The following is a 24774-nucleotide window of genomic DNA, read 5'->3' as shown; positions in this document are numbered from 1 at the left end:
TTGGGGATTTCTATTCCGTGAGTGCGGGGATCTGGCTGTTGCAATTTGACCTCTTGTCTCAGCGGACGGGGAACTTCGAGCGCGCAAACGCACGAGGGCCTTTTGTTCGTCTGACTGATTTGAGGTTGAGCGGCTTCTGATCAGAAAACGAAGCATAAACCATATAGTGCCTCTCTGAGATTCCCTCTTTCTCTCTGTTCTTTCTCTATAGAATATGCATATTGTAAAAAGTGTAAATTTATTGTTCATTGAAAATAAGTGTACATTCATTGTTCGTTAAAAATAAGTGTAAATTTATTGGTCGGTTGGGTGCGGCCTTAATGCTGTAGAGTATAGCCGATACTATACGCCCTATATGGACATGCTTACGTGGCTCTTGGTGCCAGGCGGTGCAGGTCAATGAAATATATGATGTGTTTTTATGGGCCTGTTCCCAACATTTCAAGTGCACGTTGAAATGTTGGAAACTGTTCAAACATTGGGAAAAAGTAACGTTCCATTTTATGAAGTTTATTTTTCTTATCTCTGATCTTATTTTAGTCTAGTATCTTCTGTATGTTTTGTGTTGAATGATTAATTATTTTAAGAGAACTAATCAAATTAATGCTTTGTTTCGAGCAAAACAGGAGAGGGACAGAGGTCCTGAGAGAGAGAGCGCCAGATAGCAGTAAAAAGACCAATTTGTGAGAGACATCAGAACAGCTCGTCTCATATAGCCTACGTCAAAAGTAAGACTGCTATTATTTGGTTGATGTTTGAAGTTCGCTATATAGACTTGTTGATTGACCATTTGATTGTCTGATTGATTGATCGATTGATTCTTGGTTAGTTGGTTAGGTGATTAGTTGGTTAATTTGGGGATCTGTTAAAAGGTTAATTGATTGTTAGTTGATTACTGATTTGATTGATTGATTATTGATTAATTACTGATTTGATTGATTGATTATTAATTGATTACAGATTTGATTGATTTGATTATTGATTGATTGATTGATTACTGATTTGATTAATTGGTTGATTGATTGATTTAATTGGATGATTGATTTGATTGAGTGGTCGATTTGTTAATTGGGTAATAGGGTAATTGGTTAATTGACCAATCAGTTGTTTGATTGTATGGTTAATTGATTATATGGTTAAATTGGTTAATTGGCTGCTCCATTGGAGATAACTGACCATTGTTAATTGTGACCAAGGATTGGTTAATTGAATTGAATTAGTGATTGATTATTTGTAATTGATTTGTAATGAATCAATGAATACATTTATTAATTGTGAAAATAATATAATTAGCCATTGAGTGATTGTTTGGCTAGTTGCTTAATTAAGATAAGGCGATCCTCTCTCTCTCTCTCTCTCTTATTGATCGGTCACTTCCACTAACAGATAATGGTAGTGAATTATAGTGCACAGAATAATCATGCTGACATTGATGGAACATGTATAACACAGGCAATCTAATCTGTTTCTAATTTTTGCATGCTCCGACTTGAACAATACTATGTGTGCATCACCTGTGAAATGATATAAAGCTTTTGCATGACTGCGATATGATTATATCACAATGTAAACTGAATATTCAAATTTTTGCATTTGTTTGGTTTGTTTAGTATTTACAGGAGGATTGATTTGGCTAGCATTAACAGGACAAACATCCTTGTGAGGGACGTCTGAGTCTGAAAGGTGTATGATTGTGGGGTGTGGAACTGACTTGCTGACAGGCATAGCAACAAAGGCATCTCGGTGTCTTTGCTGAACCTTTTTTATTTTAATTTGTTATTTTTGGCACGGAGGTGGTTAGAGCAGTTGTCTCGGGCGCACCTTCACAAACCTGAGTTACTTGGGTCAGTGGAGTCCCCTCAAGGGAGTGCTTAATTGTCCCGCCGCCGAAGTGCTGAAGACTAGGGTTGAGATTAGAAAGTAAGCTTCTGGATAGGAAGATAGCCAGAGCAAGAACGTTTCACACTGGTATGGTGACTGAATGTGTCGATTAAAGACATTAATATAGAATCAACAAAATAAGTAACCAACCATTCAGCCAAGAAGTTGAACTGTAAACAAAGGAAGTGCCTACTGGAAAAGAGTCTTCAGCTAAGTCAACGGTTGAAGGAACAACAATTATGGGTGCGGCTTCAGCTAAGACGTCTACTCCAGTGCAAAAGGTTGAAAAGAGCAACCCATTGGTAAAAGGAATAAGAGATAAAGCAGTGGATAAGAGCCTGGAAGAGGAAACCAGGAGATTAGTGAAGGAGACAAATACTCCTTTCTCACACAAATCCCCAACTGTGGCTCCACCACCATATGAGGAAAGGGATACGCCCACCAGCAGCTATCCACAACTACCAATCCTCAACCCAGAAGGAAGATACCTCATGGAAGATGAAGATAAACAAATACTCAAGACAGGAGAAGCTAAAACCACGATTGTTATCTACATAGACCACGTAGCCCATCAGGTGGAGTTACATTGCAAAGAAGAACAAACTTTGAAAGAGCAAGACCAAGAGACGCTCAGAAAACTTAATCAGGTGCAGTTGAGCAAGAGAAAACAGAATAAGAAAAGACCACAGGCTGCGGTTCTGCAAAACCTGCCTCAACCACAGACACAACCTCAATTGACACCAGTAATACAGGCTGCTCCTCAGCCTCCATACCCACAACCTCAGAAATGGAGAAAGGGGGGTCAAGGACATACTGGACAAGGAGGTTATAATCCAGAACCCCAGCAAGTAGTAAGACTGTGTCACTATTGCGGGAAAAAAGGACATCTGATCCGGACATGTTGGAAAAGAGCCCGTGATTACGGCGAAGAAGCCTACAAGGGACAATACCCAACTCCAATGAATACATCCCAGGGACGAATGCAATGGCCACAGCAACAACAATCACAGGGACCGGTGAACCCGAACAGGGGCCCGGAACGGGGGTTTTAGGGGTGCCCAGAGAATCTGAAAGGGGGGTGTCAGCTGGTAGTGTCTAAGCAGACAAAGAAGGATCCAAAAAATAAAGTTATAACTACAGAGAAGTCTGCAACCGAGAAAGGAAGAGACTGAATGTCCTCTTAAACCTGCAATCTTATTTCAACTGTAGATTGAGTTCTCAGCTGTAACAGGCAAACCAGCCAAAGAAAAAACACATAGCTAGATAGAAACAAAACTTTTACACAGATTTTATACTAAGTATATTTTGAAGACATAGAGACGCTATACACTCCAATAAAGTTAAGACGACACCTATCATGACCTCCATCACCCAGTCGTCTGACCCTGAGATCCCAGACAACCACAAAGAGAGCTAGCTAGCATTAGCTAGTGGTGACACCAACGGGATTGCGAGGGAGAAACATATTGGCAGCGTTTTGTACAAAGACAACAATACTCTCTCTTAAGCTCAATACCTTAAGGACTCCTGTCACAGATATGGCTGCAATAATAAAGGAAATTGTCAGCCGAAACAAAAGGAGATACCAGGAAGATGGGTTTGACTTGGACTTGACCTATATTTATCCGAATATAATTGCTATGGGCTTTCCTGCAGAAAGACTTGAGAGTGTCTACAGAAACAACATAGACGATGTAGTACGGTTTCTGGATTCAAAACACAAAAACCATTATAAGATATATAATCTTTGCACTGAGCGACATTACGACACCGCAAAGTTTAACTGCAGAGTTGCACAGTATCCCTTTGAAGACCACAACCAGCCTCAGCTGGAGCTAATCAAGCCATTCTGTGAAGACCTGGACCAGTGGCTAAGTGAGGATGACCATCATGTGGCGGCCATCCACTGCAAGGCAGGGAAGGGCCTCACCGGCGTCATGATCTGCACTTATCTCCTCCACCGAGGGAAGTTCCTGGAGGCATAGGAAGCACTCGACTTCTACGGGGAAGTGCGGACAAGAGACAAGAAGGGAGTCACAATCCCAAGCCAGCGACGCTATGTCTACTACTACAGCTACTTTCTGAAGAACCAGCTAGAATACAAGCCCATTGCTCTGCTCTTCCACAAAATGGTGTTTGAGACGCTCCCCATGCTTAGTGGAGGCACCTGCAGGGACAGTACTGTTAAGAACAGGAGTGACCCGATTCCTCAGAGTTTCAAGAAAGGGAATTGGCATTGGGATCCGCAGTTTGTGGTTTATCAACTAAAAATCAAGATCCATACGTCCAACACAGTGCACACAAGGCGAGGGGACAAGCATATGTACTTTGAGTTCCCCCAGCCACTGCCTGTCTGTGGAGACATCAATGTGGAGTTCTTCCACAAGCAGAACAAGATGATGAAAAAGGACACAAAGCCTCTCAGAAAAAGTTGCAATATTGCCAGGAATGTGTAGTTCGTTTAGGACAATCCATAGCACACTGGACACTGTTGTGGCGATGAAGTTCCAACTTGGAAAAGGCGACGATTGCTAGAAGCACTGAAATAGTTTACGATAGTTAGCTACAATAGCTCTGACGAATCATTTGAGGAGTAACAAGTGTTGCCATTCAGAACTTTGCGATAGTGAGTGTTTCGAAGTTAAATCTAACTTTTATAAGTAAGCTATATGTTGCTCATCTTGAGACATAGAAGGAGGATACTTTGCGAAACTTAGCTAAACATATTTTGATTCACTTTTAACTGACTCCGCTCAGGAGCACGACTGAGATGGGGTAAGGAAACAGCCCATCACCAATCTACCAGGATGGCAGAACCAAGACTTGAGAATTCCCATCACCTGAAAACTTCAGATACCACATCAGGAGGGAACGGAACAATTTTTGAGCATCCCCCAGCCAACTGGAGCAGACAGACCAGGTGCAGTTCTTTTGGTGACACACGAAGTGGAGTTAAAAGAGACAATTACTCCCAAAGACTTGACCATGTTGCAAGAGGAAGCAAGTACACTAGATAAGAACTTGTGGCTTGTCAGAGGAGCGAGTCAGGATGCTACAGGCCTCTGGAGGAACAATGAGAGTTTGATAGTTGCACCTCCTAACTAGCTAGGACTGTTGATACATGACGCTCATGGGCTCGCCCATGTAGCGAGGGGGGAAGTGAGAAGGAAAATTACAAAAGAATACGGATTTTGGGCACCATACCTACTAGAACAAATTGACCATGTCATAGGTAGATGGACAATGGCTGTTTGAAAAACAATATTAGAAGAGGGGTATTAACTCCTCCAGGACACATCCCAACACCAAGTGGGCCAATGAAAGAACTAGTCCTCGACTACGTGGATATGATTCGCCCTGTAGGAGGCAAAAGATATTGTTGTTGTCGATAGATTTGTTGTCGATAGATTTAGCAGATGGGTAGAAGCATGCCCAACCAAAAGAAAAGATGCCCAGTCAGTTGCTAAATTTTTATGCCGTGAGGTGATATCACGCTGGGGAATTCCTGATCGAATTTCATCAGACAATGGCAAAGAATTTGTAGATAAGACGGTGAAACTTAACAACTCAAAAGTTAGGGATTAAACAACGCTTTGGTAGTCAGTACTAGAATTCCTCACAGATACAGTTACTGAGGAAATAGAGGAATTGGAGACAACAACAAAGCTAACCGGAAGTGGAAATGTCAATGGAGCTAACAACGTATAAAACACGATCAGAAAAATATCAAGAAGAGTTGACGAGTCCTAAGCCAGAGCCAGAATCTGTAACCGCGTATACAACTAACAGACAAGTGCAAACAACTTTAGAGTTTGAACCTACAGTGATAGAACAAGAATATACCACAGAGCCAGAGCCTGTCGACAAAGCTGAGATAGTGACCCCATTAGTTCAAGAAGAAATTGTTTCCACCATGAATGAGCCTACAATGTTTATGGTTGGACATGAAATTGGATCAACTCAGATAATGGAGATTAAAACTCAGAAGATGATGGAAACTACCACAATGGAGTCAGATGTAACACAAGAACTCACTATTGAGAAAAACCTCACAATTGATGAACAGATAACCAGGGAGGATATGGAAAAGAGGAGTGAGAAGGAGAAAGAAAAGGATTTTGAATGGATAAGAAAGGAGTTGGAGGCGATGAAGAAAGTCGAAGAGATGGAGAGGAAATAAATGAGAATGAAACAAGGTTAGCACAGGACTTAATTCAAGATCCACTGATGATACAAGCAAGAAGGAACCTCTGGTATCAATGGATGAAATACACTGGAGAGAATCATAGCAAAAAGACTGTTATATGTGCTCCAAAGCAAAAGAAAGCTCGTTAATAATCATGAATACCAAATTCAATTGGAAAAACTGTGGGGAGCTAAAAGCAGACTGGCTGAAGAGCGTGAAGGGCTCTGATATTGCAGGAACAACATTGGGGATAAAGCCATTTCAAGCAATTGCCTTTGCCCCACTCTGCGAAGCAGAGTGCTTGCAGTTCCTTGGATCCAGAGAATACTATGACAACACTATAAAGAAGGACAGAAGACCACTATGCCACTCAAGCTGTAGCAGATCAATATTGGCTCTGTGATGGAGAACATCTACTGAACACCCTGCAGATAGGATGGAATGGGAGATGTGCTCGGGTGCAGGCGATCCAGCCTATCATTGTCATCCCAACAAAGGACTTGGAAGTCCAAGAACAATCTAAAGTTATGAGATCTCGGAGGGAATACAAGGAGGACAGACGCTTAGACAGTTTGGGAATTCCTAGAGGTATACCCAGTGAATACAAGGCTATAAATTCCGTAGCAATGGGATTTGCATCTTTCTTTCTTCCTTCAGCTGGAATAAATGTCAATACTGACTGGATAAACTACATCTACTATAACCAGCAAAGATTCATAAACTACACACATGATGCTTTAGGGTCTCTAGGAAGGCAGCTTGCAGCAACGAGTGAAATGGCTTGGCAAAACAGACAAGCACTGGATTTTCTATTGGCAGAAAAAGGAGGAGTATGCCACATGTTTGGAGAACAGTGCTGCACGTTCATCCCTAACAACACAGCAGCCGATGGACAATTCTCTATAGCCATGAGGAAGCTTAAACACCTGAGGGAGGAAGTTAAAGAGAATGCTGGATTTGGAAGCAAATGGACCTCCTGGATAGAGAACATGATGGGACAATGGGGAGCCTATTTCGCCAGAATAGGAGCCATCATGCTAGGCTGTGTGATTGTCTTAGCCCTCATAATCTGCTGTTGCATTCCAATCATAAGAGGACTAATCACACGAGGAATTGACAAGGCAATGAATACTCAGGCACTTCAAATGGCAGTTATGAAGGGAAGAAGAGAAGACCGTAAAGATTCAGGAATGCCTGATGACTATTATAGTCCTGAATTATATCCAAAACCTGGGTATCTGGATGACGATGACAGCGATGAGGAAGATGGAAGGGATTCTGAAGATTACGTTGAACGATCCGAAGGCAAATCCTCATTTTGGATGAGGTGAAGTTCGAAGTTAGAGGCTTCGTGTTCAGCAAATCTCTGTCTTTCTCTATCTTTCTATTCTCTGTCTGTTACACAAACGAGGCAGTGGTAAAGACTGTCCTCATATGGGGGGTTATGTGCTAGTAACCTCTGACCCCCAGGTAAAGGTAAATCAAGCAACGAAGATCTGAAGAGAAGTATTTTTGTCATTCTTTATCATTCTTTATTAAGTATTTTCGTCATTCATTTATTACTCTGAAGTATTTTTATCATTCTTTGAAGTATTGTTATCACTCTTTATTATTCTTTGTTGAACGTATATGGGACTATGTATGTATCATAGAATAGTCTATACTTATGTATGTTTATGTCTATAGCAATTTATTTTAATCATATAAGCAAGGCTTGACTTAATGTACGCGTAGGCTTTTAGTAGGACATTGAATAGACTGTCTATTGTTTAGAAACTGTTAGTTGATAATTTCCACGGCTTAAGTTCACAATGATTTTTGTGGTTTACTTGTTATTTTTATATCCCTTTGAACCATGTTACACACAACTGCATGCAGTATGGTTAGAGTACGAGTTATACAATTTCTCTGTGTTGGGACTTTAATAAGTCCCAAAGGGGGGAATATGTAGTATATTTTGCTCTGACCAGAAGAAGGCCTAGTGGGTTAGGCCCTTGGAATGTTGCAGCATGCAGTTGACCTCTGTAGGTTGGGGGGATGGCAAAGGAGAGATAGAGGTGGGGGTAGTCTTAATTAGTTAAAGATGTGAACCACACCAAAAGGCACACCCTTATTTGGTGAAAACTGTAAACATCACCATCGTATAGGTTGAAAATGTTTAGGGTAACATGGACTTGGGAATTCCATGCCCAAATCTGGAAGACAAAGCAGGCTGTTTTTGTATAAAAGACTGAACGGCTGGACTAGATAGGGGGGGACATTATTGACTGGACAGGAGCCCCCACATCTGGCCGTGGTATGTAATGATGAAGTTACGATTAATTAAAGACGATTAAACTGACTCATCCGGACCTCTGCAGCTTCCTTTCTTCATCTAAGTTTATTTACTACATTCATTCAGAGTGTATTACCGTAAACGTATGGTAAACATAACAACAAAAAAACATATACTTCTTTACCACTATGACGCATTGACTCTTATCAGTTTCTGTTGACTGCAGGTCTGTAATTGCCATGGGCAGGCTCTTCCTCTGTGTTTCTGTGACTCTCGCTTTGTGGGCGGTGTCAGCTCTCAGCGTATCAGGTAATCAATGTATCATTATTTAATTAAAATCATGTGTATACTGTATGCCAATTATGCTTGTGTTTCAATAGTGACCATTGCACAAGATAAATAAAGGTTGGCAATACTCGTGTTATGAGGGAAAGACACAATACACTGTATTTGACACTATGTATGCAAGATGACGAACACGGTGTAGTGTAGTTTAAAACAATTCTTGCAGCATGAAATAAAACTGGTTAAATGTGCATGCACTCACTGCAACATTTAATGATTGCTCCCATCTATGATGTCTAATATTAATAATCCTCAGAACACAGAACACTTGGTCTTAGAAAAGTGCTATATACATTTAATGTATTATTATTATTATTATTATTGTTGTTGTTGTTGTTGTTGTTGTTGTTGTTGTTGTTGTTGTTGTTAGAAGCTCTGAATGTACGATAAGGTGCACTGTAATGTGCGTTCTTTCTATGGCACAGTCAAGTGGATAATGTACATACAGTATGTGTGTCTCAGAGTCTCCCTAGAACACTGAATATCTTCATCTTTCAGTGGTTTTCCAGTCCACTGTAATAATTGTGGTTCTGTTTGGTAGTGTTCTCTCGTGGTCCTGAGGCCCACATGCTTCTACGTTCTAAAAGGGCCAACAGTTTCCTAGAGGAATTGAAGCCCCCATCTCAGGAGCGTGAGTGCAATGAAGAGAAGTGTGAATTTGAAGAAGCGAAGGAGATCTTCAAAACCAGGGAGGCCACAGTAAGGTGTTTTGTGTATTCCATTTACAGTGTAGGAAGCTGTATCATGAATAATTAATAGATTCATTAACAGTTTTTCACTTTAACTTGCTTACAGATGGAATTCTGGACATTGTATACAGGTCAGTGAAGTCTGGATCTGAAATGACAGGTGACAATCTATCTAAACTGATATTTGTGTGAAAGACTGGGTTCGAACCCACAAGACTTTGTAAGCCCATTGTGAAAAGGCACTGGCTCCGGGAGATAAAGCAAGTTTTCGGGTATGAGGCAAGGTTATTCATCAAGCAAGTGTGAAACACTACATTTTTATTGTAATACAACAGCTTGAAGACCTTTGCCTTCTTCAAAATATTTCATTTAAAGTCTCAGATTGTTGATGTTCACTATCATTTTATCTGATCAGAAAAATGATTTACCTTTCAGACACAGCTTTTCAAGTTTCTGTCCTATGACTTGCAGGCAAATCTCCCCATGTCATATGGTCTACTGTACTATGGCTATTTAAAGATCATCAAAGAAGCACATGCATTAAATTTGGATGTTGTGTGTCTTAGACGAAAACCAGTGTAATCCAAATCCCTGTGTGAATGGGGCCTGTGTGGACCTCTTTCAGGACTACAACTGCCACTGTCATCCAGGTTTTGAAGGAAAAACCTGCAACCTGCGTGAGTCCCTGACACCATCTGTACAAGTGTGTGTGTGTGTGTGTGTGTGTGTGTGTGTGTGTGTGTGTGTGTGTGTGTGTGTGTGTGTGTGTTGCATTGTATCTGTGAGTGTTAGTTATTATTCATTAAAATTAAGGGAAAATAAATTATATAATACATACATTTTGAATGAAGGAATAGTTAAATAACATACAGGGAAAGTTTAATTCCTGTAATAGGGTGGACATTGGACTGAGGGATGCAAGTAATTTCAATCATAATTGACATAAAAAATTAAATGATCTCTAGAAAGCACACTCCCAAAAAAACTTGTTAGTGAGTCTATCAACATTATATCAGGAAGGCAAAGAAGGTATATCATTATGTATGTCATTATAAAATACAATCTGTCAAAGGGACACAGAAGGCAGCCGATAGTAGTAATGAATGTGATATGTCTGTGATTTGTGTCCTGACCTTAAGGGGTTTTTTTGTTCCAGGCGTCACATTCACTAATTGCTCAATTGACAATGGTGGTTGTGACCATGAGTGCAAGGTGAGTGAGGATGGTCTGGGACGGACTTGTAGCTGTGTTAAGGGATACCATCTCCACACAAACTCAAGAGGCTGTATCCCCATAGGTAAATTACTCTTGCTCTCCTCTGTGGATATCTGTTTATCTCTAAGTTGTAGTGTGTGTGTGTGTGTGTGTGTGTGTGTGTGTGTGTGTGTGTGTGTGTCTCTTCAACTCTACAATGCTTGTGTATTTATGCATTTTTCTCTTCATATACTTCATTGGATTTAGATGATAAGTCCTGTGGGCAACTGCTGATACGGAAAAACTCCTATAGTAAGCCCCTAATGGGTCTACAACCATGGGTGGTGGGCGGAGAGGTGGGCAAAAAGGGAGAGAGCCCCTGGCAGGTACCATTCTCTCACTAACTCATAACTATGTTGTAAATGCAGTACTGTCTGGCTGTTGCTTAAGATTTCCAAAAAATTGTGTGTAAGTGTGTGTGTCTGCCTCATAGGTTCTCGTATCGAACGAAAGGGGGAGGTTTCACTGTGGGGGGGTCCTGATTGATCAGAACTGGGTGCTTACTGCAGCCCATTGCACAGTTTCAAGTTTTCGCTTCAGCGTCACACTTGGTAAGTACAGTAGTTGTGTTGAATAACATTTTACAATGTGAGCGCTTTGAGCATCTAAAAATGCAATCAATTGTTATTATTATTATTATTATTATTATTATTATTATTATTATTATAGTCGTAGTAGTAGTATAGATTTTTCCTGACCAGGACATGTCACAACCAACTCTTTATTGATGTGTGTAGGTGAGTACGAGCGTAAAAAGCAGGAGCCCTCTGAGGTGACCTTGCCAGTATCCCAATTCTTTGCACATCCGCACTACAACAGCGAAACGTACGACAATGACATTGCCCTGCTGCGCCTGTCCTCTCCTGTTCCCTTCTCCAACTACATCCTGCCGGCATGCCTCCCCGGGCGCACCATGGCTGAGCATGTGCTGCACCTCAACAACACCCCCACAGTGGTGACCGGCTGGGGCAAGAAGAGGCACAATGCCCGCCACTACAGCTCCGCCCTCAACTTTGTTAGGCTTCCACTAGTGGAGCATGATCTGTGCTCCCGCCAAATGACCACCAATGTGACAGAGAACATGCTGTGTGCCGGCGTGCTGGGTATCTCACAGGATGCCTGCCAGGGTGACAGCGGGGGACCCATGGTCACCGTGTTCCGGGACACCTGGTTCCTCATCGGCTTGGTGTCGTGGGGTGAGAAGGGCTGTGGCAACATCACCAAATTTGGTGTCTACACTAAGGTGTCCAACTACATGGAATGGATTGAGAGCGTGCAGGAAGGATGGGACAAGGCCCAGCCATGAGACAAATCCTTTCCCTCTTCATCCTCCAGTCCCACCTCCACCCTGCTCCGAATCTGTCTACAGGTCAGAGATGTATACATGCTGCATGAAATAAATCGACGACTTATTTCACTGGTTTTGTCCATCTTACAAAGCGGACTCATTATTCTTTAATCTTTACAGACAAAGAATGCAGTTGAATACTTGTTGAAAAAGCAGGCCTTAGGTAACATATCCAGAGTCATTATCTTTATCCTTTTCTGGCCTGCTTAGACACACTTCATGATGGACACAGCAATATTTTCCCACAATTGACAGTGACAATTTTCAGTTGCCCATGAGATTAACATTCAACTTTCTTAAAGTCACACAAAAAAAGATCATTTAAAATCATCAAAATGAATAAAAACAATATGTTGTCAGAATACTATTGTAAACTGCCAGATGAAAGGTCAGATGCAACAATTAGATGCAATCTAAAAAGCTCTCTCCTCTCACAAATTCTGACTGTTAGTAATTTTTGGGAGAATGACTTTGGAGTGTTCTGTTGAGGTTTTTCTCTGTCCATATGGCTTTGTCCTAGATCCAGAATCTCTTTCATGGTCTATCTTGAACATGAGCCTCTCGTTATGAAAATGATCTCCAGAAGTATTCCTAGTTCCATCCGTGGAATTATGACCTTGAGGGAAAGAGTACACATTATGAGAGATGGGCTACAGTTCCCCATCTTCCATTTTTAAGTAAATTAAATTACAACACACCTGATTTAATACACCTGTGCAGCACATTGAGATAGTGCTGTTTCATCAGTCTTCTCATGTGTTCAGTACTGTAGACATTTGCAATACTGTAGAGGTAGCGTTTCTGCCCAGTTGTGAGGGTTGGATGCTGGAACATGAATAAAATGTTAGATATTTCATTTACACATTTAATTTAATTAAATTATGTCTATCATCATCAGCCTGGAGGACACATATTGTGCTTTCCATGTGCCACAGGACAAGAAAAATAATCCTTTTCACATCCTATTAATTTTGGGATATTTTCATGAAATGTTAAAAAATAAATAAATCTGCTGTTACCTGTAGAAATGGTGCAGTAATCATAGACTTGGGAATGTGTATGGTTTTTATCTGCTGGTTGTCAGGGACCTTGAAATGTGCTGTCCTGTGCTGCTCCATGCTGACGTGTTGTTCATTATGGACGCGATCAGAATCTGTCGTAAAGACAGGAATGTTCTCAAGTCTCTATATGCATTCACCAACAATGTTTACTCTTTCCTACGATCACTTTGGAAATGGTTATGTTTTAATGTATATCAGAGCATCAATAAATCATCAGTGAATACACGTTTCAGCTAATTGACATCTCAATAATGGATATGGAGTCTAAAACATTTGTTATAGCTGAATTGCCCAACACAACACATTAGGAGAGGTTCTCCATGACCTGTATGCCATGGCCTCTCTGGTGTCTATTTACATGTCACCAAGTATTGCATTTCAAGAATGAGACAGCACACCCATTTTTTTCCATGGAGGAGCATATAGGTTGTATTTAGAAACACAAACATCTCTCACAATGGAAACATGCACACCCTGGAAGCATGTATCATAGTCAAACATCTAAATGCTGTATATACTATACATACCCTCATATCCATGTCTGTTGTTACTGGACTCAGCAGACCTACAATTAAATTATATATTAACTTCATTTGAAACGTTTAAATAATGAAGCCAATCAAAAATAGAGACGCTTTATAGGGTTATATACTGTTATAACATATCATTTAAAAAAACAAAAACAATACAGACTTAATTTCCATAGCAGAGGCAACAGATTATTTCATTATACAATCCTACCTTGAGACATAACTACCACCTCGTTTTACCAGATGCCCTCCTTTTCTTATTTCCTCGACGAACGTAACCTGTTTTCTCATGATAGTGGATTTGTAGGCGACAGAAGTGAACTGAAAGTATACTGCCTAAAATACAAGTGTTACCCTGTTCATATTGTCGCGTGATCAAGAGCGGAATGTCGGCCCAATCCAGCGCCGTCTACTGGTATCCAAAGCATTTACATTTTGTGAAAATGACATTCAGTACTTCCCGATTCACCAATGTAATTTCTTTGACTGCACTTAGATATTCTCATCTGGATAGACACAACACACAATAACAAGTGAAATCCATATGACAGGTAACACATTTTATTGAGCTCATGTCAAATACACATTGCATAAACATAAAGTGGTAAAAATAACAAATAAGGGGGATAGGGTGAGATAACAGGATTACCTGGAAAAACACCACTGATATTTTCTGAGTGTATTGCTTCATGATGTTTCAAATGCACTGAGTTTCTTGTGCAAATACAGTGAACACCGGTCTGAGGAGGAGGTCCTGGTAGGTTAGCAAATTCAAATAGTAAAAAGGTAAACAATGATGTGCCATAAAGCCTTCAGAATTCCATCAATTGTACACTGTCATATTCATTCATATTTGCTCTGGTATGAAATCAAAACATAGAGGACTTGTTGGCAAGCAAATGATTGCATGAGCGGTGCCATGTGTGGTTAGTCATTTGACAGCCTTGAAATATCAGTGATAGCTGTGATGACATTGGTTATGATGATTTTGTGTAGGCTTTATGGTGGCTCTAATGCTCAACTTGGAACACCATCAAAACAAAGTGGGGTGATCAAGCCCGTAGCATCACCGCGCCATAATTCAAACTAGGGTTGAGGTGAACTTGGATTTCGATTCACTGAATGCAATAAGAAAATTTAAATCCAATTCATGAATTGAAATTCATTGATTTACATGAAGATTTGTTTATTCATGAATTACATTGATACTCCTTGCAAAGAATGACTTGAAATTCAACTTGACCCCAACCCTCATTCAAACATTGATTGTGCATCATCTTAAATAAAATCAACATGCAACATAATTCTGTAAATGTTCATTCTTTCAGAATAACACATGAAACCACATATCTTTGATCAGTAAAATCCAATTTCATAACACACTTTAGAGTTAGCTTCTGCATACTGCACACTTTACTAACTCCATGCCTCAATATCATTTTATAACCTGGTTTCACCAAGTGTAGAAAGGTGGCTTTTATCATGAGACTTAAATCACATTTAGAGCAAAGAATATTGTCAATCAGAGGCTGCATCAATGACTGAACTTTAGAGTGCCTAAGTTTTTGTAAACATCTCATCGAAATACACAAACCAGAATCTACATGTATGAGTGGACGCGATTGCACATCTGACCACATAACTATTGTACACATTCACAGAAAAGTGAAGACTAATCTGGGATTAATGAGATGTCGATACCACTTTAAATTCTCATGTAACACTATGGATAAATCAAACAACCATAAAATCTCAAACAAATTTCTAATCCTTTCAAGTTGAGGTAAATTCAGATGCCAGTAAACCACTGAATAATCACAGCTTCATTATTAGTATCTAACAACTTTTTGGTTGGTTTGAAAAAGTCTATAATTAAAACAGAGTGAGAAGGACCTCAGACTTGACTGTGACATGATTGGTAACAGACATCTTGATTATCCAAGTAGAGAGGGCCAAGTCTTAATCAACAAGCACACTCAAATCCTCCAGGGAGACCTCCATGAGAAGGTATGACTAACATAAGGCAGCAGTGATTACATGAGTGTTGAAGGACAAAAACATCTCTGACAGGGTTTTGCAGGCAGGCCAACATCATAAAGGAGGAGATTGATGATGAGGATGTGAGGATTAGTGATAATAACCTAATATTGAGAACTGGCTTTCATGTGTTTTATAGTCTTCAAGCACAACAAACATCCACTAAATTGCATAAGAAACCTGGTATAAAGTAGAAACTGTTCAGCAGCAGATAAAAAAGCAAGTTAATTTACAGTAGTGACATATCTTACATCATTATATTTTCAAAATAAATAAAATTAAATATACAATTCCAGGTAGGTAATGGAGATACATTTTCGCTGGTAGGTTTCTCACATTAATTCCTCTTAAGAAAAACATTAACCATTTCAAGAAAAAAAAAAAAGTGGCTGGTCGACCAAATCCCTTGATTGGCAAAAGAAGGGGTGCAAAAGCCTTTTGCTGAACTGACTATTTTCCTTCTGAAGCCATTTTCTTTAGCTGAAAAAGTAAAGGAGTAAAAGTAGTTCATATTTTCTTCCACAACCAAGTAAGACACAATAAGGCACAATAAGACACAGTTCAAAATGTAACAGTTCCAAATCCAATTCATTTCGATAACAGCAAGTGAGTAAAGCTCAAATGACAGGTACTTACTCACCCTGGAACTTTACCATAGAGTCTAGGTTCTAGTCGAATGCCATCTCCTGACTTTTACGTACACAGCGAGCCACCTTCCTCTTGAATTCACCATTTGGGTCCTCCCTCCACTCTTTCTGTGGAACCAGATACATTTTTGGAATATCAGTCACACCATTGATGATTAGGACAAGGTATAGTTGAACTCACCGAAACCGTTGTAACACACAATGTGTTAAAATCATCTCTGTAATCAAAGTTAACTAACTTGTATTTGCACTACATGATGCATTACTGATAGGAGCAATTGGTGAGTGTGGCCTGAGGTTGGACTGGGAGGAGGAGACACTCACCGCTGCATCCACATTAGCAGGTGAATCACTATTCGGGTCTGCCAGCATTGAGATCACACTGATCATAATTGTCTCTACAGTGTGGATGGGAAGCCAACGCTCCTCTGGCTTCTCATAGCCAAACTTGTCCTCTCCGGGTTCATGCAAAATTGAGATGCACACATCCCCATTCTTTGCCACTGAGGAAGACACATACAATGTATGTAGCAATAGAGTTTCAACCATATTGCTTTCACCTATCCAGCAGCAGTTAATAACAGTTCTGAAAAATATCAATGGTCATATTTTGATTATATAATCAGAACATTTTGGTAGGCTTACCATTAGGGTGCCAGATTTCAGTGATGAACTTCATCTTGGGAGGCCGTAGTGGATAATCATAGGGAAAGGTCAGGTATGCTTTAAAAAACCCACCTTCACTACAAGGAAAAAAACAGAAAAAGCCATCATCATCCATATCTGTCACCTGAGACTATTCTCAAATTGTCCACTCTTCAGTATGTCACCTTAAAAACATCATTTTATACATTGTATTCACACAATTGAACAATTGTGACATTTCAGAGAAAGAAAGAAATATTGTCTGTGGGTCATTGGAATCTCTACAACACTACTGCATGCAGAATTAATTTCCCAATAACTTACAAAAGGGTGTCTTGTGGCCCTATGATGACAACCTCCCATTTGTATATGTCCTCATCATCTATCAAGCCAGCTGAAAAGCCCTCCACTGGGTTCTTATTGAGCTCTGAAATAGAAAGACACGTGGTTACAAACTATGGCCTAGTCATTAACAAATAAAACAAAGTATTAAGAGACAGGTAGTGTTATTTACTTGCAAATAAAAACGGACAGGTAGCTATCAATGTGCCAGTGTGGTCCTCCTCATGTGCAAATGAACTATCCAATCTACAGCGAATCACATTTCCAACTGATTTTACTGTTGTGAAAATGTCTGACACACAGCAACCTCAAGAATTACAACAAAAACAAAAATGACTCAAGAAAAGGCTATAGCCTAGAAATAGCGAGAAACATCTTGATTACAATTAGTAAATGGGTGTGAAGTGAGTTATAGTGCATAGTGAGTGCGTGTAACTTAAGCACCATAATTGAACTAGAAAATGTGTTTTTCCAAGTAACCACTGACAGTTGGGGCCAGGGCTGATTATTCCTTTGTTCCTTAGCTAGCCAACTGCTGAAATAGCGTTGCTGGTAACCCAGCTAGAAAACGTGCTTACTAAGCTAAATCAGCCGACTATAATTTACAGATGACACGAAGTTTCGTGTCAAATTAGGATAGCACTGGCTAGATCTTAACATATTTCCATATAGCTCGGTTCTTCACCCAGCAGTAAGCTAGCTAGCTACTGTACAGTACGCTAAGGTAAAGCTAGGACGTTTTCATTCCTGCAATCACTAGTTTGGTGAGTAGTTATGGGGCGAGTCCTGTAGATGGTTTCAGTGACAGTCACTCTCACAGTAATTCACTGACAATAGAACAGTGCTCACAAGGAGCCCCCTACGCTAAAGTAAACAAACAGACAGTCTGCCCTCGCTGAACCCGATAGATGATGATGCTGTTAGCTTGCGCTAGCTCGTCAGGCTATCAATAAGCTAACGCTGGATTCTTATCTTACCTGCCAATTGCTTTCGAAGAAGTAATGCTGATTGTTCAGTCATGGTATTTGGGCTTAAACAAAAAAAAATAAACGTTGTATCGCCAAATACTACGAGACAAACAAAAATGAAATTGGCCTCAACTCCCCTTGATTGCTAGCAACCCCCCTCTGTGTTTTGACAGGATTGTGGTAAGATTCGAGCGCATGCGCTGCGGTGGTATTATGTATAGCTGGCTAGACTTCTTAATCAGAAACTTTTGACAGGTAGAAATAAAATGTAAAAAGTAAAATATATGTCATCTGAAAAGTGTATGTATGTACCACTTGTATGGCAACAATCTCTGGATCAACTCTAGTGACAAGTGGTAAAGATCATCAGCTGCTGTCCTTGCAAACCCTAAACGAAGTACATATTTTCCCATATGTTGTTATCATGAAGTGTGCATTCTGATCATTTAAAAAAAGAGTGTGAGCACTTATCCACTGCTGCGCGATATGTAATAGATTGGTGAAGTAGAGATACTGTCAAACCGTGGAATCCCTCAAGCCCTCACATATTCATATTTTATTGTGATTTACACCTACGCTTTTAAACCTAATCATGTTTTACATCCATGTGGTGAGTGCATAAATCAAGTGCACACTTCAAGAAAAGGGTGGGACGTAGCTCTCTGACTGGGTCCTTCAGATTGCCACTACCTTGCGGCGCCATATTTGATACATCGCAGTTGGTAGCTTGTTAGCTTTTTAACTGGCAATCGTAAACTTGACATTGTCAGATTTTTATTTGAAATCAAGCCATCATAATACATCGAAATGAACGTCGTAGATCATGTACGGGATATGGCTGCCGCGGGACTTCATTCCAACGTTCGGATAATGAGTAGTTTGTTGCTGACAATGAGCAATAACAATCCGTACGTATGCCAGCAGTAGCTAGCCAGCTAGCTACTATTTCTGTAACTACATCAGAGACGATGGAAACCATATTCTCTGACTACATAGCCCCTTCTCCCTGAATTGTGGCTGTAGTCTATATCGATTAAGCTTCCAAAGCATGCCATCCATCCGCTCTATCGTTGATAAAAACACGTGCCCTTTGTTTATTCGCGCTATCGATAACTTGTCATGTTGTCAAACAAGAAACAGTTAGTTGGTCATCTTGTAGCAAACTATATTGCTAGCTAACTTATTTAGACATGTATGTCTCCAAACACATATAGATCGTAGTGAGGTAACCTACTAGCCACCAGTTTATTGGTTGGTTATTACATGAATCTTAAATTAGATTCTGCCCCTACACTTGTTTGTAAAATGTGGGAGTTGGCTCGGTCACTAGCAGTGCTTTAGTACCTTTGGCTAGTGGTAGTGGCATTGTGCCTTTAGTAATAACTTTTTTGCTTTGATAGCCAATCATCTTGACCACTGAGTTGTTTATCTGCTACATATTCTTTCAGAGAGCTGTTCTCACCATCTCAGAAGTACCAGCTGTTGGTTTACCATGCAGATGCCATCTTCCATGATAAAGAGTACCGCAATGCTGCCTGCAAGTACAGTATGGCACTGCAGCAGAAGAAAGTGCTCAGCAAAACTTCCAAAGTGCGTCCATCTACAGGAGGGACGGCATCCACCATGCAATCACAGGTGTTCAAGACTCCCAATTGTGACTCAAATGCTTAGTTTAAGCTCCAGCTGTATCTTGTATCTACAGTCATGCATATTTCAATGATCCTCCCTGCAGATGACTGAAAACATGTTGTCGTAAAGTATTGTGCAGGAATAACTGCACCTGTTTAATTGACCAATTGATTATGTTCTTAATTTCAGAGTTTGCCCTCAGAGATCGAAGTGAAGTACAAGATTGCGGAGTGCTACACCATCTTGAAGTTGGATAAAGATGCTATTGCAGTGCTTGATGGGATTCCATCTAGGCAGAGAACCCCAAAGGTAGGCAGCTACTCCCCTCCTGAAAGCCTAATCATACTTACCCAATCAGCACAGAATAGAATTTAGATAAGGCTGGCAGCACTGTGAGGGTCATGTTCTTTGACTTCTCCAGTGCATTTAATGCCATACAGCCCTTACTATTTACGGACAAGCTGCTGAGGATGCAGGTGGACTCTCCCATTGTTTCCTGGATTATGAACTACCTGACGAACAGTCCACAGTTCGTACAGCTGCAGGGATGTGTGTCGGATTGGGTGGTGAGCAGCATTGGCTCCCTATCTCTTCACCTTCTGTACCTCGGACTCCAGGCACAACACACATACTTGCCATCTGCAGATTCTGCTATTGTGGGATGTGTCAGTGGAGGCCAGGAGACCAAGTACAGAGGACTGGTGGACAGTTTTGTTGTGTGGTGTGAGCAGAACCACCACTCAACATCAGCAAGACAAAGAAGATGATGGTGGACTTTAGGAGGACTAGGGTCCCCCTGTCTCCTGTTTCCATCCAGGGAGAGGACGTGGAGGTGGTCCAGAGCTACAAGTACCTGGGGGTGCACCTGGACACAGATGTCCTGTACACGAGGGGCCGGCTTCATCTCCTGAGGAGGCTCAGGTCCTTTGGCGTGTGCAGGTTGAACATGTTCTACCAGTCAGTGGTGGCTAGCGCAGTGCTGTACATGGTGGTATGGTGGGGGGGCAGCATCAAGGAAGGTGACACCAAGAGGCTGAACAAGCTTATTAGGAAAGCTGTTTCTGTCCTCGGTGTCACCCTGGACACTGTGGAGGAGGTGGCCAATAGGAGGATGAGGACCAAACTCCTGGCCATCATGGACAATCCCTCCCATCCCCTACATGACACTGGCAGAGCAAAGAAGCTCCTTTAGCAACAGATTATTACAACTTGCACTAAGGAGCGCTATAGGAGATCTTTTCTGCCTGCCGCAGTAAGACTGTACAACTCCTCCTCCTCTGGCTGGCTCGACCAGGGTGATCAGAGTCAGGCTGGGGGATGTAAAATCATACTAGACTGTTCTTACTGTATATAATGTTTCAGATATCTATTTTATTCTATTGTCACTTTATTTTGTTGTTTGTGATGTGAGCTGCTGTAACGCCTTAATTTCCCCTTGGTGATCAATAAAGTATCTATCTATCTATCTATCTATCTATCTACACAATATCAGATCAAGTGAATCAGCTTTGACTTGTTAGGAATTAAAGAATGACAGGTTTTCTTCACCACCCTCAGATCAACATGATGCTGGCTAACCTGTACAGGAAGGCTGGTCAGGAACGCTCTGCTGTCACAAGCTACAAAGAGGTCCTGAGACAGTGTCCACTGGCCCTGGATGCCATCATTGGTATGCACTACTGACTGTGATTTTTTTTTTCATGGTGTATTAAACTCACATGCCAACTACCCCTTGTTATTTTGAAATTAACTCTTTTCTTTTATCTCCTGTCTGCTCTAGGTCTCCTTTCTCTGTCAGTCAAAGGAGCTGAAGTGGCCTCCATGACAATGGATGTGATCCAGAGTATTCCCAACCTTGACTGGCTGTCTGTGTGGATCAAGGCTTATGCTTTCATACATGCAGGGGACAACCACAGAGCCATCAACACCATCTGGTGAGCAGACTAAGTGCATTGAATGGCCATGGGAGGTGATTTAATTTCATTATCATCTCAGGTATCATTATTGCTCTCATGTGGATGCTGTGTTTCTTTACCCCTCTGTGTCTCCCTCAGCTCTCTGGAGAAGAAGTCTCTGCTGCGAGACAATGTGGACCTGCTGGTGAGCCTGGCAGATGTCTACTTCAGGGCAGGAGACACGAAGAACTCCATCCTGAAGTTCGAGCAGGCCCAGATGCTAGACCCTTATCTGATCAAAGGTACTAGGCAGACTCACTTGTACACTTTTCTAATGTATGATAAGCAATGCTAGTGATGCAAATGACTGGAAGATTACACATTATTGTGCTTGCTCCGTTACATTGTCTATGTTTGCTATTAGGTATGGATGTATATGGCTACCTTATGGCACGAGAGGGGCACCTAGAGGATGTTGAGGTCCTGGGAGGAAGACTCTTCAACATCTCAGACCAGCATGCAGAGCCATGGGTCATTTCTGGGTGAGTCATCTTCACACTGATCAGATGTGAATTTGATGAGTGTAGAAGATCCAGGTGAATGAAACACTGAGTCTAGATGCACAGTCAATGTTTTTATTTTCTATGCAGACATTACAACTAAGACTATTAATAATATAGTGTCAAGATAACCTGTATACAATATTTAAAAAAAAAACAACAACGTATGATCGCTAATGCATGTCCATATCTATCTGTTTTTGGTTGCTTAGATGTCACAGCTTTTACAGCAAGCGGTATTCCCGGGCCCTCTACCTGGGTGCTAAGGCCATCCAACTGAACAGCAACAGTGTGCAGGCCCTCCTCCTGAAGGGGGCAGCACTAAGGAATATGGGCCGAGTGCAGGAGGCCATCATCCACTTCAGAGAAGCCATGCGCCTGGCTCCCTGCCGTCTGGACTGCTATGAAGGCAAGCGCCCCTCCTTGTCATGAGGGTATCATTCTAATAAACGCCCATGTTAAACTCCTGAACATTTAAACTGCTTTGAGTTTTTGGGGAGAAAGTGAACCCTCCCCACTGCTCTCACATCAATCCTCAAGCAGTGAAGACATCAGATTACGGTTCCTTGTCTTATTGATAGTATTTAGGCCAGATAGTAATGTCACTTCTCTCCCCCAGGTTTGATTGACTGTTACCTGGCGTCCAATGGGATCCGTGAGGCAATGGGGATGGCCAATAACATCTACAAGACCCTGGGAGCAAATGCCCAGACTCTGACCATTCTGGCTACAGTCTGCCTAGAGGACCCTGTGACCCAGGAGAAGGCCAAAACCCTGTTGGATAAGGCGCTGGCCCAGAGACCTGACTACACCAAGGCTGTGGTCAAAAAGGCAGAACTGCTAAGTATGTTTAGTCCATCCACCCTATCCCTCGGTCGTTGTGCTCTAGAGAGATTTAAGAACCATGAAATCTCCCAATAGAGCAAAACTAGCACTAAAAGATTTGAAATATCTTGCTTTCCTTTTCAAGGTCGGGAACAGAAATATGAGGAAGGTATTGCTCTTCTTCGAAATGCCTTGGCCAATCAGAGTGACTGTGTGCTGCACAGAATGCTGGGGGACTTCCTCGTGGCGGTCAACGATTATCAAGAGGCAATGGACCAATACAGCATAGCACTTAGGTAATGCGTTACACCTAAGCACAGTATTTCATACCCTACGACATGACCTACCTGTCATGATACTTGTGAAATTCCACTATGTTTTTGCCCTATTTTATTTCACTACGTTGTCCTTTCTCTTACACAGTAATGTCAATCTTGCATTTTTCATCATGAGAATGCCCTCCTAAATAGGCATCCTATATGTGTTTCCAAGTCAGTGTTTCTGGTGGGTGCTGATCTAATAATAACTGTCTCTGTCTCTAAGCCTGGACCCAAATGACCAGAAGTCTCTGGAAGGCATGCAGAAGATGGAGAAGGAGGAAAGCCCCACAGATGCCACCGTGGAGCTGGACGGGGACGACATGGAGGGCAGTGGGGAGGATGGAGACCTGGAGGGCAGTGACAGCGAGGCAGCCCAGTGGGCAGACCAGGAGCAGTGGTTTGGCATGCAGTAACCCAGGCCCACTGCACAGAGACTCCAGGGTCATGGAGGGCGAGGCAGGGGGTTAGAAACTGCATATGGGTGTCATGGGCTATTACCTGATACAGTGTACTGGTTGCCCATTGAAAAATGGTGTCTTAGCATCCCAGGGTTATATAGGAATCACCATGGCAATGCCAACATTGGCACGGTAGCAGCCTCTACTTCTATGAGATGCAGGCATAGGTTTACGCATCCTTGGGTGAACTTTCTGATGATCAGGTTTTGGTGAAGATTGTGCAGCCTCATGTTTCCCTGCTATATGTGGTCTGTTGGTGGGGAGGATGCGCATTACTGCCCTGCTAGCATATTTTTGGAAGATTTGAGGCATCCCTTTTGCTTAAAAGCTTCCATTCCACATCTCTTTCCTTTGCAATGACCGATAAGGAGGCTGTGACTAATGGGATAGGCTAAGGATTTGCCATTATTGTTTGCATGTCTGTCTTAGGCTTGCAGTGACTTAATGTATTTCCACTGCTCATCTGTTTAAAGTGTTCCTTTATTTTTGTGACATTTGCATTTATTTTCATGTATTTACATACTTAACATATTCTATAGGTGTGGCATTGTTGAGATACCTTTCCTCCTTTCTCTCAATCTCCAGATGACTTAAGGCCTTTCTCTTGATATTAGTGTCAATCATGTGGTCATTTCATTACTCACATTCTCTACAATGTCACTAAACCTTTTCAATGCAAATGTTTATACTGTATGTAACGCATTGTATATATTATTTTGGAAATGTAAAATAAAATCATGACATCGTTTCTGTTGTCTGTGTGCTCAAACACCTACATAACAGAATTATGTTAGATGGTCCATGCAGTCAATAACATGACATGACATTTTCAATAGTTCTACCGGTACTTTTCACACATGACGAACAGTGCATGTGTTT

General features: G+C 41.3%; 3 protein-coding genes and 1 pseudogene across 5 annotated transcripts; 3 read left to right on the top strand and 1 right to left on the bottom strand.

Moving 5' to 3' along the window:
- Positions 1–3385: 3385 nt before the first annotated feature.
- On the top strand, positions 3386–8576 carry LOC310807003 (phosphatidylinositol 3,4,5-trisphosphate 3-phosphatase and dual-specificity protein phosphatase PTEN-like; annotated as a pseudogene). The gene is made up of 2 exons: positions 3386–4059; positions 8569–8576. The product of its transcript is annotated as a phosphatidylinositol 3,4,5-trisphosphate 3-phosphatase and dual-specificity protein phosphatase PTEN-like (transcript).
- A 5-nt stretch (positions 8577–8581) lies between these two features.
- On the top strand, positions 8582–11936 carry LOC310807002 (vitamin K-dependent protein C-like; the record flags this gene model as incomplete). Its single annotated transcript, XM_083673281.1, has 8 exons — positions 8582–8651; positions 9229–9386; positions 9483–9507; positions 9943–10053; positions 10533–10673; positions 10838–10956; positions 11064–11181; positions 11368–11936. 8 exons carry the CDS (start codon positions 8582–8584, stop codon positions 11934–11936), a joined length of 1311 nt encoding a protein of 436 aa, XP_083529407.1.
- A 2172-nt stretch (positions 11937–14108) lies between these two features.
- Positions 14109–18366, bottom strand: LOC310807280 (ubiquitin-conjugating enzyme E2 G1-like). 2 transcript variants are annotated; one of them, XM_083673693.1, is made up of 6 exons: positions 18218–18366; positions 17223–17325; positions 16899–16996; positions 16578–16756; positions 16243–16361; positions 14109–16086 (listed from the first exon to the last, which is right to left on the bottom strand). In XM_083673693.1, exons 1-5 carry the CDS (start codon positions 18258–18260, stop codon positions 16275–16277), a joined length of 510 nt encoding a protein of 169 aa, XP_083529819.1. In that variant the 5' UTR covers positions 18261–18366; the 3' UTR covers positions 14109–16086; positions 16243–16274. The 2 variants fall into 2 exon arrangements, with proteins under 2 accessions (XP_083529819.1, XP_083529818.1); XM_083673692.1 differs by having other exon boundaries at positions 16247–16361.
- Positions 18367–18938: 572 nt separating this feature from the next.
- anapc7 (anaphase promoting complex subunit 7) lies at positions 18939–24635 on the top strand. The gene is made up of 11 exons (XM_083673634.1): positions 18939–19116; positions 19657–19843; positions 20027–20146; positions 21395–21506; positions 21618–21771; positions 21892–22034; positions 22157–22274; positions 22505–22701; positions 22912–23136; positions 23263–23413; positions 23661–24635. Exons 1-11 carry the CDS (start codon positions 19016–19018, stop codon positions 23848–23850), a joined length of 1698 nt encoding a protein of 565 aa, XP_083529760.1. The 5' UTR covers positions 18939–19015; the 3' UTR covers positions 23851–24635.
- The last annotated feature ends 139 nt before the right edge of the window (positions 24636–24774 follow it).

This window comes from Argentina silus (assembly GCF_951799395.1).
Source record: "Argentina silus genome assembly, chromosome: 7".
Lineage (NCBI taxonomy): Eukaryota > Metazoa > Chordata > Actinopteri > Argentiniformes > Argentinidae > Argentina > Argentina silus.
The sequence above is the reverse complement of the archived record's forward strand: the minus strand, read 5'-3'. Positions and strand labels throughout refer to the sequence as shown.

Coding starts and splice junctions, on each gene's coding strand:
- LOC310807280 (XM_083673693.1), bottom strand. CDS start 18,260: ATGACTGAACAATCAGCATTACTTCTTCGAAAGCAATTGGCAG. Junction 17,326..18,217: donor TCTTCGAAAGCAATTGGCAG/GTAAGATAAGAA, acceptor TTTCTATTTCAG/AGCTCAATAAGAACCCAGTG. Junction 16,997..17,222: donor GGGCCACAAGACACCCTTTT/GTAAGTTATTGG, acceptor TTTTCCTTGTAG/TGAAGGTGGGTTTTTTAAAG.
- anapc7 (XM_083673634.1), top strand. CDS start 19,016: ATGAACGTCGTAGATCATGTACGGGATATGGCTGCCGCGGGACTTCAT. Junction 19,844..20,026: donor CATCCACCATGCAATCACAG/GTGTTCAAGACT, acceptor TCTTAATTTCAG/AGTTTGCCCTCAGAGATCGA. Junction 23,137..23,262: donor CAAAAAGGCAGAACTGCTAA/GTATGTTTAGTC, acceptor TTCCTTTTCAAG/GTCGGGAACAGAAATATGAG.